Source organism: Alligator sinensis, unplaced genomic scaffold, assembly GCF_000455745.1.
Source record: "Alligator sinensis unplaced genomic scaffold, ASM45574v1 scaffold301_2, whole genome shotgun sequence".
Taxonomy (NCBI): Eukaryota; Metazoa; Chordata; order Crocodylia; family Alligatoridae; genus Alligator; species Alligator sinensis.
In genome coordinates, this window is record NW_005841874.1 from 3841262 (window position 1) to 3856748 (window position 15487).

General features: G+C 39.9%; 1 protein-coding gene across 2 annotated transcripts in view; it reads left to right on the forward strand.

The window, feature by feature from the left end:
* The first annotated feature begins 2931 nt into the window (after positions 1-2931).
* Positions 2932-15487, forward strand: part of PEX5L (peroxisomal biogenesis factor 5 like) — an 86955-nt gene continuing 74399 nt past the window's right edge. For both annotated transcript variants that reach the window (XM_006017181.3, XM_025195985.1), the window contains exon 1: positions 2932-3015. In XM_006017181.3, the coding sequence (XP_006017243.1) occupies positions 2947-3015 (69 nt within the window). In that variant the 5' untranslated portion in view covers positions 2932-2946. The remainder of the gene's footprint in view (positions 3016-15487) is intronic.

Here is a 15487-nt window from a genome sequence, read left to right on the forward strand (position 1 = left end):
AAGTTCGTTGCCAGATAAATTCTGATTCCAAAATTGTTATTGTGCATCATTAATTTGTCCATTATAAATGAGCTTGGTTCACATATACTCTGTTCATGTTGCAGCTCATTTGAAATGTTTTCTTTTGATTTGCAAACATAGCAAATGTGATACAAAGTCACTAAGGGTAAAGAAATATAGTCTCCCAAGATGTTCTTCTCGTTAAATTGCTGTTGTGGCTATGGCCAGGGTTTTAGGCTAAGTAGAGACAGTCAAAAATCCCAAGGCTGAATCAATTAAATCCTCACGGGTTAATCTAAAATGTGTCGTTTGAAGTGATTAGCAAATAAACAGAAGCATGGGGGCACTAGAGCACACCTTCCTGCTTGGCTGAAGCAGACAGCTTGGCCACCTGCCCACCGTGTAAGGGAGGGTTTGTGGGAGAGGTGCAAAGCATCCTGGGATGCTGGGGGACTGTGAGTTAACTTGAATCTGGAGGGGATCTGGGACAGAAGTTCAATCAACTGATTTAACCTAAATCAGTTAAGTCTGATACTACAACTGTCCAGGTTCATCTTAAAATGCTTGTGGCCATCTTGAAAGAGGTTTATGTCCACTGAACTTCTGTTGTGTTACGGATTTGAACTAGTTTCCGATCACTTATTCCAGTTTATGTGTAATTTCTGTCCTTCAAAGTGATAAGACACATGGTGTGTATCAACCACCTACAGGGTTATATTTTAAAAAATTGATAGCAGGCACTAATGCAAGTATCATGACTCTTTTCAGGCAGTAGGTGAAACCTTGAAGAAAAAGTGGCTCTGTCTTCAAAAAAGTGACCTGACCTTTGCTTTGGTGGGTTTCTTCTGCACAAGAAATAAAAAGCACTGCATGCTTTCCTATGCATCCTTTCTAGCTGATAACCTTCTTCGTTCTAGCATTCAGTACGAAAGGACTGAATTTTCTGAAAGTCAGGTAGCATGTTACTAGTCCTAGCTGAATAGTTGTTCCACATATCATGAGAAAATATCTTCATGGAATTGTAACTTACCATAATGGATTGTGAACAGAGTACATCAAGATTTGGCCAAAACCTTTGATATGCTTAGCAATTGGAACTTAGTTCTCATCAAACAATTCCAAACCAGTTTTGCAGTGTCTTTTGCCATTCTTTGGATATCAAAGGAATCATAAATGTAGCATGCCTATGTTTAATGACACGGAATGAGAACTTCTTGCAGCATGCAAAGACCTCTCCATAGGGTGACTGTGATATGTTGCACAAAAAAGCTCATTTGCCATTGTTTTGATCATTCAACTGTTGTTAAATTGCAATGTTAAGTACATTCTCATTGCTGGACTAGAGAATACAGTATTTCTGATTTTAAGAGCTACATTATGTAGTTCAGTGTTAATAAACAGTATCCTTCCCTGAACAGTGCTTCAATGAAAAATCTAATAAGGCTCTTAGTTAATGAAATATAGTTAAGCTTATAATAAAATGTTGTTGCCATGGAGCCAGATTCTGTAGTCTTTGTGCATCCCAGTTTCCCACTGATTTCAATGGGAGTTTTGCGAGGGTAAGAACAGTGAGTGCATACCCTAGCTGAGTCACAAAGAAAATTCAACTCTGCTATTCTGCTCTACCAGCACACTGAAGACACCTATTGACATTTGTTTGAGCCTATAAGGAGAGCAGAGCAGCAGAGGTCCACTATCTATCAAACTGATCCAAAAGGAAAATTTTGCTCTTAAGTTTTTAATACTTAAAGAGACTCAAACTTTTATTTTAGTAGGTTATGCTTCTGCAAAACACAGACTAAAGGAAATTGGCCTATAATGATTTGGGGCCAGATCCAATTCCCAAAGTAGTCAGTGGGAGTACATATTTGATTCTTAAAAACTCAAAAGCCTGGAATTTTTAAAAGCCAGTAAAGATTTCTATTTCTGTTCTCCAAATTTTAAGGCTTTATACACTTCACGTATGTTCTTCCTCTTAAGTCTGCAGGTATGTGCCTGCACTTTGTATCTCTGTAAGATGGATGCCTCAGAGCCCTAGCATCTTTCAAAAAAATTAATAGATTTATTTGATTTAGGTCTTATCATTTTTCTCGTTTTAAGAGCTTTAACGTCCTCTCAGTACTTAAAGTCCAGTGCATTTAAAAAAACCTGTCATGTAATAAAAATCATTTCTGCCATATTCTGTATCGCTATCAATTACTGCTTTTAGTGACATTTACCCCACCGTCAAAGATAGCAGAATATGGCTCCTTAGGCTCTATAAATGAAGCCATGACCTTGCTTATGCCATGTGACCTACTTTATAAAAAATATTTCAAATAAAAGATTTTAAAAGCTCTGGGCCTGTATAACATTTTCAACCCAGTCCTACAACCTGAATTTCCACTTAATGTCAAGGAAAGTTTGCCAGAGAAAACAAACCACAAGGATCTGTCCCTTTATTTGGAAATGCAGTGCAAGCTCTCATTTTAGTAGAAAGCTTATCCTGGTGTATATCAGCTGTGAAATTTCAGTTAACCACAGTTACTTTGCAGCGAACAAATCAAGGGCCTGATCCCGCAGATCCTATTTATGTGGGGGCTCAACCCTGTGAGACGCTCAAATCAATCTCTGAAGTATTCCCAAAAGGCCTCGCATGATCAGGGCGACGTGCAGGCACTATCTACTTCAGTGGGGCAGCTCACATGAGCAAAGGCTACAGAGTTAGGCCCCGCCACAATGATTATTTAACAGGTTCATGGATATATATATATATTTTTTACAGTGTTTGTGTATTTTATTTTCTAAAAGCTTTACTTCCAGCACTTAACACCATCATTTAATTAACGGATTGTTCTGGGGTATATATTTTGTGATCAGTAATAAAAAGTTTCCTCCTGACACAAGCCATTGTTGATTTCACTGTTGTAGGGGAAAGGCTCTAGGGCGGCAGATAAGGCTGTTGCCATGGTGATGAAGGAGATACCGAGGGAGGAGTCTGCAGAGGAAAAGCCCCTCCTTACTATGACATCACAGGTGGGCAGAATGCTAGGATTCCAGGAGGCAGCTGACATATGTTAATCTAATGGAGAATGTAATTAAAGTGAGCAGCAACGCCATTGCCATTCTTGAGTCAAATTTAATAGGCAATTATAGTTTTCCCTGAAAGAGACCAATGATGATGAAATGTTACCCAAACGTGGGGAAAACCCTTTATTCACTGTTTAGTTTTGCAATTGGTATATTTTAGTTGTAGTGACTCTACTGGAGCTTAAGCCTTTAGAAAAAAATGTTTTGTACAAAATGTAAGTCAACAAATGTTGTTTCACGATAAAGTATGACTGAAAAAACACAGCTGTGCAATATTAAACCTGTGCTTTGGAAGTTTGAACAAGGAAAAAATGAACACAAATCCAAATCCTCTAACCAATTTTTTTTTTTAGGAAGTACAGCACACACATGTCAGTTACCAGTAGAGTATCTACAATTGATTTAAGATGTCAAGTATTACTCGTGCTGTCACATATTATAAGCATTCACACATATGATAAGTAACAACCACTTCACTGCACCTAGTATTGTTTTTAAATCCCGTACATCAGCTCCCTTCTGAAAGTTTTCACTAACATTTAAGACACATTTCAATTAGAACAGAATTTACACATTTCATTGCTTTCATTTTTGTAAAGCTAACTGATTCAAGGACTTGGTTCCATTTCCTGAAACTTGGCAGTCAGAACCACTGAGGAGCATTAAAGTCTTTTTATTAGCTTATTGCAGACAGTGAAAGACTAACACTGAATAATGAAAACCTCAGTTCACTGTAGCACTGGTTGTTACTCCCAGCTGTTGCAGACATGAACTTTTGTTTCACAAGAAAGTGTTATGAGTATCCAAAATAACACTAACATAAAACACATCTGAACTAGATGATACAAAAAATTCCATGAGGGGTTACAGAATCCTAGCAATGGTGTAAATTTAGCAATATTTTTCTCAGTGATGTCTATAGTAATAGACTGTAATATAATTCCTTCATTTGATTCTTAATATGTAAAATACGAGTACACGAGTTATTCATATTCAACAATAGGTTTAGTATTGTGGTTATTCTTAAGAAAATAATCATCTTCAAAAAAAATCCCAAACACTTTATTCTTCCTTTTGCACTGTAATTATTATTCCAAATATGTTACGTGTAAAACGCTAGCACAAGTTTGCCTTATGGATAGCATTTGTATTATAATACTTCAATAATTAGCAATAGAAGTTTTCACTGATGACATTTTCCTATATTTTTTAAATCACGTCTGTCAATTTCCTCCCAGACCCCTGTCGAAACACTTGTGTTATACTTGTAATTTCTTGCATTAGTTAAAACATGGTTGCATGAGGGAATAGGATGCTTGGTTTAATGCATCATATTCTAGTTTTGCACTAACCAACTTATGAATCACAAGTATTAGAAACCAGGAGTGAAACCCTGGCCCTACTGAGGTCAATGGCACAATTACTATTGATTTCAACAAGGCTGAGAGTTCAACCTAGATTCATAAAATGTTTGATGCATCATTGTATTGCTTGTCTGTCAATTTACTCAGCAGTAGTCTGTGACAATTGTTCTAAGTAAAATGCTTGTGTCTGTGAGCATAAATTTCTTCCACTAAACACAAGTACCTACTTCCCTGCTATGCACCAATGGTGTGCACAAGCCAAAAGGAAGCAGAATCAAGTGAAAAGTGAGTATTTTCCACAGTCACCTCTATATCATGTATGTGTGATGTGTACTATATGATCATATCACGTCTATCACTCATATCCTAATTGGATGTAACAGTGTTTGCAAATGGTTGTGTTTTTAGTGTCTGCCTAAACCTCTTGCTCAGCCCATTCACCCAGAATAAAGTATTACAATACTGGAAATACATTCAGCCTTCACCATTCATATGTCTGTCCAAATTCTTCATATGAAGAGATAGATGGATGTGGCTGCAGCTCACAAAAAGTGCAAAACACCTATCTAATAGAAATAATCGTTAAGCATGCATTGGTCACAGACAAATTCATGTCAGATAAATTTCAGATCAACAGACTATCTTGCTAGAGTCATCACCTAATAATCACAGTGAAATCAGCACTGAAGAATGCTATAAAATTGTGTAATAGTTATACCTGTGACACCTACCACAAGATGTCATAAAATGTATTAGGGGCCTGATCTTGCAGCCTCCTTTTGCTGTGCAATTCCCATTAAACTCAGTGGGCAATCTACATGTGAACTGACTTCCACAAAGAGGCACAGAGGGAAATACATGAAATTCCTGGTTAATCCGACTCAGCTGTTTTTATCATGCACAAAATACAAACCACCTCCACCACCCTGCACAACATGCTTCATAAAGTAGGACCCACCATGTGCTTGACTGAGGAAGCAAACTGCTTTCTCTCGCCAGTTTAGGTAGGTCCCTAGACATAACGAACTGGCTTGTTGAACAGGGAAACGCTTTGCTGAACAGGAATATCCTGTGAGTATTTTACTGAATCAGAGCATTTATTCTCTCAGAATAGTAACGATAGCACATGACTAGAAACTGACCAAAAGTACCATTTTTGAATAGTCTCAAGCAAATGATCACAAATGATGTAAAGAGAGGTAGTTATTCTGAACTTGGGCAGAAAGCAGGGCTGGGTGGCACATTAGAAACTAACTGGTTTAGAGAGGCATGAGATTTTGTAGTTAGCAATGATCTGGAGCTATCGATCAAGAAATTCACTCTTCTGAACAGTGCACAAATCTTAAAATGACACAGATTGCTTATCAATGATTCACCCCCAGGAAAAAAATGCCAAATTATTTGTGGAAATCAATTTACTCTATTCTGTTCAGAATTGAAATGTGTGGGGTATGCAGATGAGACAGACACCTGGTTAGAATGGCCTAGTCAGGGATAATCCTGTCTTGAGCAGAGGGCTAGACTACCTGACCTTGTGCGGCCCCTTCCAAACCTACTTTTCTATAATCCTATGATCCTATATACAGAATTTGCATGAACTACATACATACTGCTCAGAATATCATTTTAATGACAAAGGGCAATGGAAAACACCATCCTAAAATTGTTATGGCTTTCTTCATAAATAAATATGTTCAGGATAAAGCCACATGTATCAGTGTCTAATGCCAAATGGTCCAAAAAACCTAATCTGTATAGTCAAACAGAATGTAGGTGACCCCTTTCACCCCCACCATCAGTTGTTAAGGCATAGTCCTACTCATAGGAGAATGACAATAAAAACAGTATTTGTATTGACTTCAAAAGGGCATTGGATTTAGTCTATACAGAGTAGTTACCAGTAAGTCTGGGAGAAAGGCTCTCTATGATGCATGCTCTGCATATCTGAATTTCTCAGTTATGACCATAATGTACAAAAACTGAGAAAAATAGTTTTTCATTAAAATTGTATTCTGGAACAGCTAAAATTACAGGTCTCCACATGTTTGCTGAAGTGCCAAACTAATTCATAAAGGAAGAGTGGAATATCCCTTGTGTATGTCTTAAAAGGGTATGCAAAGTATATTACTGGTATGTACGCACCATAGGTAATTAGCATGTAGATGGGAAAAGGTTACTTTTTTGAAAATGAAATATTTCAACATTTTTTAAAACATACAATTTCCCATGACAGGCATTGGCTTCAACAGATCAGAATTTTTCAGTAAGGATGCATTTCATCAGAAAATTCACAGCCAGCTGGAGTATATTTTTTCACTCCCTTAAAATAGCCAGTAAGCCTAACAGAAGCCTTCTGTTACTACTCAGGGTAGGAATAATATTTTGGAGGAAGTTACACGTAAATGCCAAATAGGTTCTCTGCAGTTCTACAGAGGAAGAAGAATAAGGTAGCCAACTTCACCTGTAGTCTAGCACTGCTGTCAGTAAGTACACTTCCGCATGGCTCACCAACTAACATAAAGGATCCATCATCTTAGCATCTGATCTGAAAGTTGAAGAGCTGTAATTTGAGACAAATCATCTCGTCTTTTACACATACGTAAATCAGGTAATAACTGCATTAAAATCAGTCGGTTTACACCAGAAAAAAAAAAAAAAAAAAGAGTACAATCAGAATTATTTGATATAAATATGAAGATAAGTGCCTGTGAAAAAAAGCAGTCTTGTAGATGCCCAAACTGTTTCCACTGAAGTAAGTGGTAATTCTGCCACTGATTTCAATGGGACTAGGGCTAGCTTCATGAAATTCATGAAACCTAAGTCTTAAACATACTGAAAACCTAATGTCATGCAAAAGACACTAAAAATAAGTGTAGTATGTTAAAGCTGTATAGCCACATCTTGTGTTATAAAACGCTTTAAGTAGTAGTAGTAGCAGCCAAGCCTTAACATTGAAATGTCTACTCTTTATTGTAGTTTTCATCAAATAGTAACTAAATAGCATTGTACTTAAACTGAAAAATAAGTAAATGCAAAATATGCAAATAGCTATGTAGCCATAAAAAAATAACTGATGAGACTTTGTAGCTCAGTGTTAAATACTGTTAAGCTTTTTATTACTGTTAGTCTTGGTTTAAAAGAATATGTAAAACTTCAGCAGGAACACTCTCCTGAGGATAAGAAGAAAAAGTTGCCTTGACAACATGGTTTAAAAGTCATAAATTGGCTGATTGCCTAATGTTAAACAGATTTTTCTGTCAGATAATTGTTTTAATTTTGTATTACCTAAGGAAATAATAAGACTTTAGTATGCCAAATGATATATTTTAAAAAGGAAGTCCAGGTAATACAAAAGAAGAACATATAAAACTAGAGCGTATGGGAAAATATAGTTGATTTTTAAAAATGTCTTATCATTTGAGTTTGGAGCAAGTGCAGTATTTTCCTAACTTAACTATTTTATGCTATTCATTAATTATCTGTAAAGCAGGAATTAATTTTGAATAATAAATACATTATGTAAATGCACTTTAGACTACAGGATCTAATAAACTATTGCTTTCGGTAGCTCTTATTTGCATTGGTTCACTGGTCACAATACAGGGGACCTGAACACCTCTATTATTCCTCAACAATCTCATATGGAAGCATAAAGCTTTCAGCTAGGTTCCCCAGAGATCAGTATCTTGTGTAGTTATTTATACCTTCATAGAGTGTAATTAGGCATAAAAGAAAAGGCATAAAAGAAAGTAGGCATAAAATATCATCAAAATGAAAGGTAGTATAAGATTGATAAAACCATGATGGTCCAGAAATTATGAGAGTTACAGGAATTTCTTAGGGTGATATCTTTTATTGGACCAACTACGTAACTGGGATAAAGGATGAATTCCTGCTTACAGATCATTCAGATAATCCAGTATTCATTCCTGCCCAGGGCTTGATGATCTGCTCAGGTCCCCTCCGACCCTACATCTATGAATGGAAAAAAAAAGGAACAGTTTAGTTAGGAAAATACTTCACTTGCTACAAACTTGAAGGTTAGGATATTTTTTGTAAATCCTTACCTCTAGCAAAAATGAAAAGCAATATTTACCCTGACTTTTCATTGCTGCAGTTGACTTCACAAGGTTGGAGGCAGTAGAGAATTGTGCTCTTCTACTTCTTTCTAACCTTGCATTGCAAAATATGAAGTGCAAGAGAAGATCCAGATACAAATATAAGAATAATACGTGTGGAACTAGTTAGCAATTAAACCTTTACTGTTGGTGCTTTTTGCATCAGGACATGATTCTCATTCAAACAACACACCTTTATACCTCTGACAGTGTACAGTGATGTTGCAGAATCATAGAAGAGTAGGGCTGGAGGTCAGCTAATGCAAACCCTAGGCTCAAGGCAGGGTCATCTCTGTCTAAAACATCCTAGACAAGTGCTTGTCTAACCTGTTCTTAAAAGCTGCCAAGGATGGAGATTGTACAACTTCTTTGCGTAGACTTTTCATCCTGTACTTAACAATCCTCATAGTGAGAAAGCTCTTCCTAATATCCAACTTAAATTTTCCTTGCTGCTGTTTAAGACTGATGTTCCTTGCGCTGTCCCTTGAGGCCACAAAGAATAGTCCATCACCATCCTATTTATAGCCACCTTTAAAACTTTTATCAAATCCCCCTTAGTCTTTTCTTCTCCAGACTGTATAGTCCCATTTTTTTCCACCTGGGAACATTTTAACTGTACCTTTCCACACTTTCCGGTCCTTTTACACAGCTAGATTTGTGTAAAGGTGCTTAGCATGAATCAAAGATTCATAGATATTAGGGTCAGAAGGGACCTCAGTAAGTCATTGAGTCCGACCCCCTGCCCCGGGTGGGAAAGAACGCTAGGGTCAGATGACCTCCAGCCAGGTGCTTGTCCAGTCTCCTCTTAAAGACCCCGGAGGTAGGGGAGAGCACCACCTCCCTTGGAAGCCCATTCCAGATTCTGGTAACCGTTACCATGAAGAAGTTCTTCCTGATGTCCAACCTAAATCTGCTCTCTGTCAGTTTGTGGCCATTATTTCTAGTTACTCCAAGGGGCGCCTTGGTAAACAGAGCATCTCCTATCCCTTGCTGTCCCCACCTGATGAATTTGTAGACGATCACAAGATCAGAATCAGGCTGATATAGTTTGATATGCAGAAGACAGAATTTATGGAAATGTTACCTTTTTAGGAAACACATACCTAAAAATAAAATTGTTAGGAGGGAAAAAGTTTGTTCCTTAATAAGGGGCAAAGTCAATGGGATGTTTAAACACAGTGATACTCACTTGTTTCCACGACATTCTATGTGGATTTTTATCTGTGCCATTAATCATAAGACAACATGAAAAATGAACAGCTATAGAGTACATGCAACAAAAATAGAAGTGATTGTACCTCTCCTCAGGTTTTAAAATGTAACCAAGCCCATGCGTGTATATGCCACAAATAGACACTCTCTCTTAGATGAGGTGCAGAATGAAAACATAGCAATGGTTTAAACAAACTTTCATTGCTTGAAATTGAGCTTCAAGAATTTTTAGCAAAGCTGAGCATTAGCCAGTATTGCCATGGTCTTTATAAAGGGTACACTCTGCAGTAGGACAGGATATTTTTGCCATTTTCTTCTTCTATTCATAATAATAATATATAACATGGAGCCTTAGCTTAGAAGTAAGAAATCAGTTCTGTGAATCCTTCCTAATTAAAATTAGACTCGATTTTATTTCCTATCCATCATGTCTAAAGACTATCTATAGATCTGTAAAATCCACTAGTATAGAAGTTTTCAAAGTGGTCATCCACAAGCCTGGAAAAGATTGAATAGGATCAAAAATGAAAGAATGACAAGTCTGACACAGGTGTGTAGAACTCGGTCATATAGCATTGACTCTTTACCTTATTAATGGCTGCCAAATCACATTAAAAGAATGTAAATTAAATACTATCCTAATATTCTGTAGGCAACTACTTCAGTTGCCTCAAGGATGCAATGTGATTACAGGAGTGGTCTGTGTAATTGTAAATGGGAAGCAGCTGATTTCTGTTCTGTTGTGGTTCACACTAGGAAAACATTTGAGAACTACTGCTCTTGTCCAATTAGTCATTGCCTTTAATGAGGGTTTCCCCCAACCATGTGGACTGGAATGGAATATATATGCTGGACTCTATACCTGTATGTGACTCTTCAGGTCACTCTTCGTATACATTTCTTAATGTCAGAGCATGGTACAAGGTTTAATTAATTTGATCTTCTAAGCCCCTTGCAAAGTCATTATCCTCAGTTTAGACTTGAGATCTGAGACAGTATGGCACAGTGACCTTACATAGCTAGCCTGTGGCTGCTCTACTAACAGAATCCAGAGCTCCTGACATCCAGTAGTCAAGACCATCTTCCCTCCATTCTCATAAATAGTGTTTTTTATTTAATTGGTCAAAATATCCAAGTGTCAAGGACACTTCTACTCAAGTATATAGTCAGGGGTGAAAAATAAGGGCAAGACTATCCATAACCCTGTGTCAGTGCACAAGAGAGTGGACAACAGGAATCTTTCCCTTTCTTCTCGAGATATCTGGCCCAGATCCAGCAAGACAGTTAAGCAGATGCATAACCTAGTGCTTTGCAGACATGTGCTTAGAGTGCTTTGCTGGACTGAGGCAAGAGTGTAGGAGGTAGGCACAACTGCAGTTCCTATAACGTTGAGCACAGGCATGGCTTTCCTTTAGTGCCCTGGGTGGTGGAGCCAGACCAGGAAAAAAAAAGGGAAGGAAGAAATCGACCCCTGAGCATGCTCCAGGAAAATGTGGGATACAAGTGGCAACGCGTATCGGGTGCACCCCCCGAGAGCGCTGGGGCACCCCCTGTCAGGCAGCATTTCCGGGAAGGGGGAGCAGGCGAGAGCGCTGGTGTCCTCCACTGAGAGTGCCAGCCAGGAGAACCGTCCCCCCGTGGCCAATCCCCTTGACCTGGGAGTGCAAGTGGCGCGCCCAGAAGTGCCAGCAGTGCGCTGCTGCCAGTTGTGTGTCGGCAAGATTGGCTGCCACAGGGGGACTCTCCCCCTGGTCAGCAGGATCAGCCGCGGGGGGAATCTTCCCCTCCTGAGCTGCAGGATTGGCCGTGGGGAGACACCCCCCAGTCACTGACTATCCAGTCTGGGGGGGGGCAAGTGCCCCCCTGACTCAGGAGGCACCAGTTGCCCATGTAGACTATGCTGCACTGCAGCTCCATACTATTCCTTGCATGGGCCAGTATGTAAGCAGACAAATGCAGACCTGCTGTCATAAAACAGCCATGGCTACAACTCCCACTAACAAATAAAGCTATTTTTTCATGATACAGGCACTACATGAGGAATCTGTCATTCACTGAATGATACAAAATAAAAGCATAGGTTCCAGCTAACATTCTTGACATAAGAGATCAGCTCAGTCATCTCAGGAAATTAAGTGGAGTTGCCAAAGAAAGCAATTTCATCTTTACTGTCACATAACCAAACCTTAGGAGGTCGAAGGAAAAGTATCTGGCCCAAAGAGGTAGAAAGCACTTACTCTTTGTCAACAGCAAAATTAAGAGCTCCCAAAAATGTATCAGATAGTTCACAATACCAGATACTTCACAATACGCAGTCCAAACTCATTAATAGGGAGATAAATAACGAGTTATGTTTTCAGCAGAAAATGCAAAAGGCTGCAGTCAAAACACAACATTGCTTACAACCAAAGAAGAAATTAAAATATGCAGTGCACAGGGATCTAAAAGAAAGTGTAAAAGGAGGCAGAATGAAGACATTCATCTCGAAGAAAAAAAAAAAATCCCACTTCAGGAAAAATCTAAAGCAAGTAGCTGACATAACTAGAAGAGGATACATCTCAGCATGTAATGCTTGTAACATATTGATGACCCTCTACCTTTGCATGCTTACTTAAAATGTAAAAAGATGCGTAAAGCCTGGACACAAAAGAGGAGAGTCAGGAGATTCTTTACAACACAACTGCATCAATGCACAGTAGGTATGTCTAGGAAGAAACGTTATACGCAGCATTCCCGACACATGAACGTAAATGCCCAGTACGGCACTCTTGAAAATCTCCATGATTCCTCTGCCTGTATTATCAATATTAAATCACATGGGGAGCACCACATACTGTGTGCAAGTCAGCTGAGTCTGGGGGATAAAGATAGGTAAGACAGTAATTGCCACCAATCAAGAGTCCACACAGCCTAAATATTACTCCTATATTCAGACATCTAACTGCTGCCAAGAAGCTGGTTTTACCTGGGTAGAATACCTTAAGATCATGGGGTCTGTTTGGGGTCCATGCAGACCTTCAAATGCTCCTACATTATCTCAGCCAATGTAGCTGAGAGAGCTATATTTTTGCGTGGCTGCTGCCTGGATGTTTTTAACTCTCTCTTTACTGGCCTGTCAGTAAAATGCACACTATCAGCAAAGACAAAGGAAGGGCTGTAGCAATTGTTTTTATGGATGTAATCCTGCCACCTACCACCCTACCACAAGGCACAGGGAAATAGGAGCCTGATGCCACTAGACCAGGGGTGAGCAAAATGTGGCCTGTGGGCCAGATGCGGCCCACCAGGCCATTCTATATGGCCCACGGGGCCCCTAAAAATTTTAGAAGATTAATATTTATCTGCCCCTGGCTGCCTGTCATGCAGCCCTCGATGGCTTGCCAAAACTCAGTAAGTGGCCCTCCACCTGAAATAATTGCCCACCCCTGCACTAGACTCACGGGAGCTCTGTATCCATAAGTACTAACAGGCTGCACTGCCCGGCTGGTGAGATCTTCACAAGAGCTCTCCAGCCTTGGGTCCCCTTGCAGAGCCCTGTCCAGCAGGGAGGGCAGGTGACTATCTGTGGAGGTCAGCCAGGAGCATCTGGGAGAAGTTGTGTGGGTGAGAGGGAGCAGTAGGTGGAAAGCCTGTGAAAGGACTTCTCTCAACAGTAATGGGATTGGAGAGTCTGGACCAGACTTAGTTGGGGGTTACATGGGGTTTGAGTATGGGTGGATGGGAAAGGAGGAGGCAGTTGGGAAGTCAGCAAGCAAGAGAGCTCGGAGTGCAGGGGCAGCATCCCCCAGGGACAAGACATAGGCAACGGGAGAGCAAGACATGCATCCTAGGTAATTGGTAGCTGCAAGAAATGTTACTATAAACCTGGGGGTGAGAGTGGTAGGGCAAAGCACAGCAGGTCTCCATACCCCAGGCCAAAGTCCTGCTGGATACTCAGGCAGCTCCTGCAGCAAGATTGTTTTGGCAGCTCAATAGCAATCCATAAAATGAAGATGAATGGATTCGACCTACACTGTATGTGCTATGAAATGGTATTGTTATGGACTACACAGGCAGTGACTATTATACAGCAGTGCACTGAAACCCTCCAATTTACCATCTCAGATATCTTATTGATTTCATAGGTTTTAGGGTCAGAAGGGACCTATTAGATCATCGAGTCTGACCCCCTGCCCTGGGCAGGAAAGAGGGCTGGGTTCAGATGACACCAGCCAGGTGTTTGTCCGATCTCCTCTTAAATACCACCATGGAAGGGGACAGCACCACCTCCCTTGTGAGTGGGAGTGAATATTTTATTGTGAATATTTTATTCACAAATATCTTATTTGTGAATAAATTAACAGTATGATAGAGAAGCTGACATCAGCTTCCAGACAGTTGTACCACCAGTGTCTTCACAAAAGCCACCCTCAGTCCTGATTACAATGGTAGAAGGCCCAAAGCAGGCATCAGGCATTACTTTGAATGGAAAGGGATACATGTTTTCAGTTAGGCTAACAAGCATAATATTAATTTGCATTTTGAAGGAATATTTTATGCTATTATTGAGCTTCCACAGATGTGTCAATAGTTGGGGATTAGTGCACTACATCAGTTTGTGGGCATCTTTCAATTAAAGAAGATGTTTTTAATTTAATTAAAATTTTAAATGTAAAAATATAGCTCTCAGAGATGGGAGGTGGATTTGTGGCACCCGCCAGCAGAGCTGGAATTCAGAAATTAATCATTTTACATGATTCTATAAATGTAGTTTTATATTACTCTCAAATATAAAAAAAAAAAAAAAATTACAGGTGATCCTATTACCTCCTAATATCCTGTGGCATTAAAATATAATAGGAAACACAGTTCAGTGGTTAAGCAGCAGGACGGAGGCTCAGAAGACCTGGATTCTACCTCCAGCACGACTGCATACATTACAGCGTGACCTTGGTTAACTCAATTTCTTTTTGCTTCTGTTTCCTATCTGTACAGCGGAAACAATACTTCTCTCCCACACAAGAGTGTTATTAGGCTTAGCTCATGAATCTTTTACAGTAGTCTGCGATCCTCAGATGGAAGGTGTTTGAGAACCATAAATTATTACTTTAACACAGAAAATCGGCTTCAGATCATAGATTTCATAGACATTAGGGCTGGAAGGGACCTCAGAAGATCATCGAGTCCAGCCCCCTGCCCAAAGGGCAGGAAGTCAGCTGGGGTCATAGGATCCCAGCAAGATAAGCATCCAGTTTCCTCTTGAAGGTGTTCAATGAAGGCGCTTGAACCACCTCCGGTGGCAGGCTGTTCCAGACCTTGGGGGCTCGGACAGTAAAGAAATTCTTCCTTATGTCCAGCCTGAAACGATCTTGAAGTAGTTTGTAACCATTCGACCTCGTCATCCCTTGGGGCGCTCTGGTGAACAAACGTTCCCCCAGATACTGGTGGTCACCCCTGATAAACTTGTAGGTGGCCATCAGATCACCCCTGAGCCTGCGCTTTTTCAGGCTAAAGAGCCCCAGGGCTCTCAGCCTGTCATCGTAGGGTCTGCTTCCCTGACCTCTGATCATGCGCGTGGCTCTTCTCTGGACTCTCTCAAGCTTCTCCACATCCTTTTTGAATTGTGGAGCCCAAAACTGGACACAGTACTCCAGCTGCGGCCTCACTAAGGCCGAGTACAGGGGGAGAATGACGTCCCGGGATTTGCTTGAGAAGCATCTATGGATGCAAGCCAGCATTTTGGTC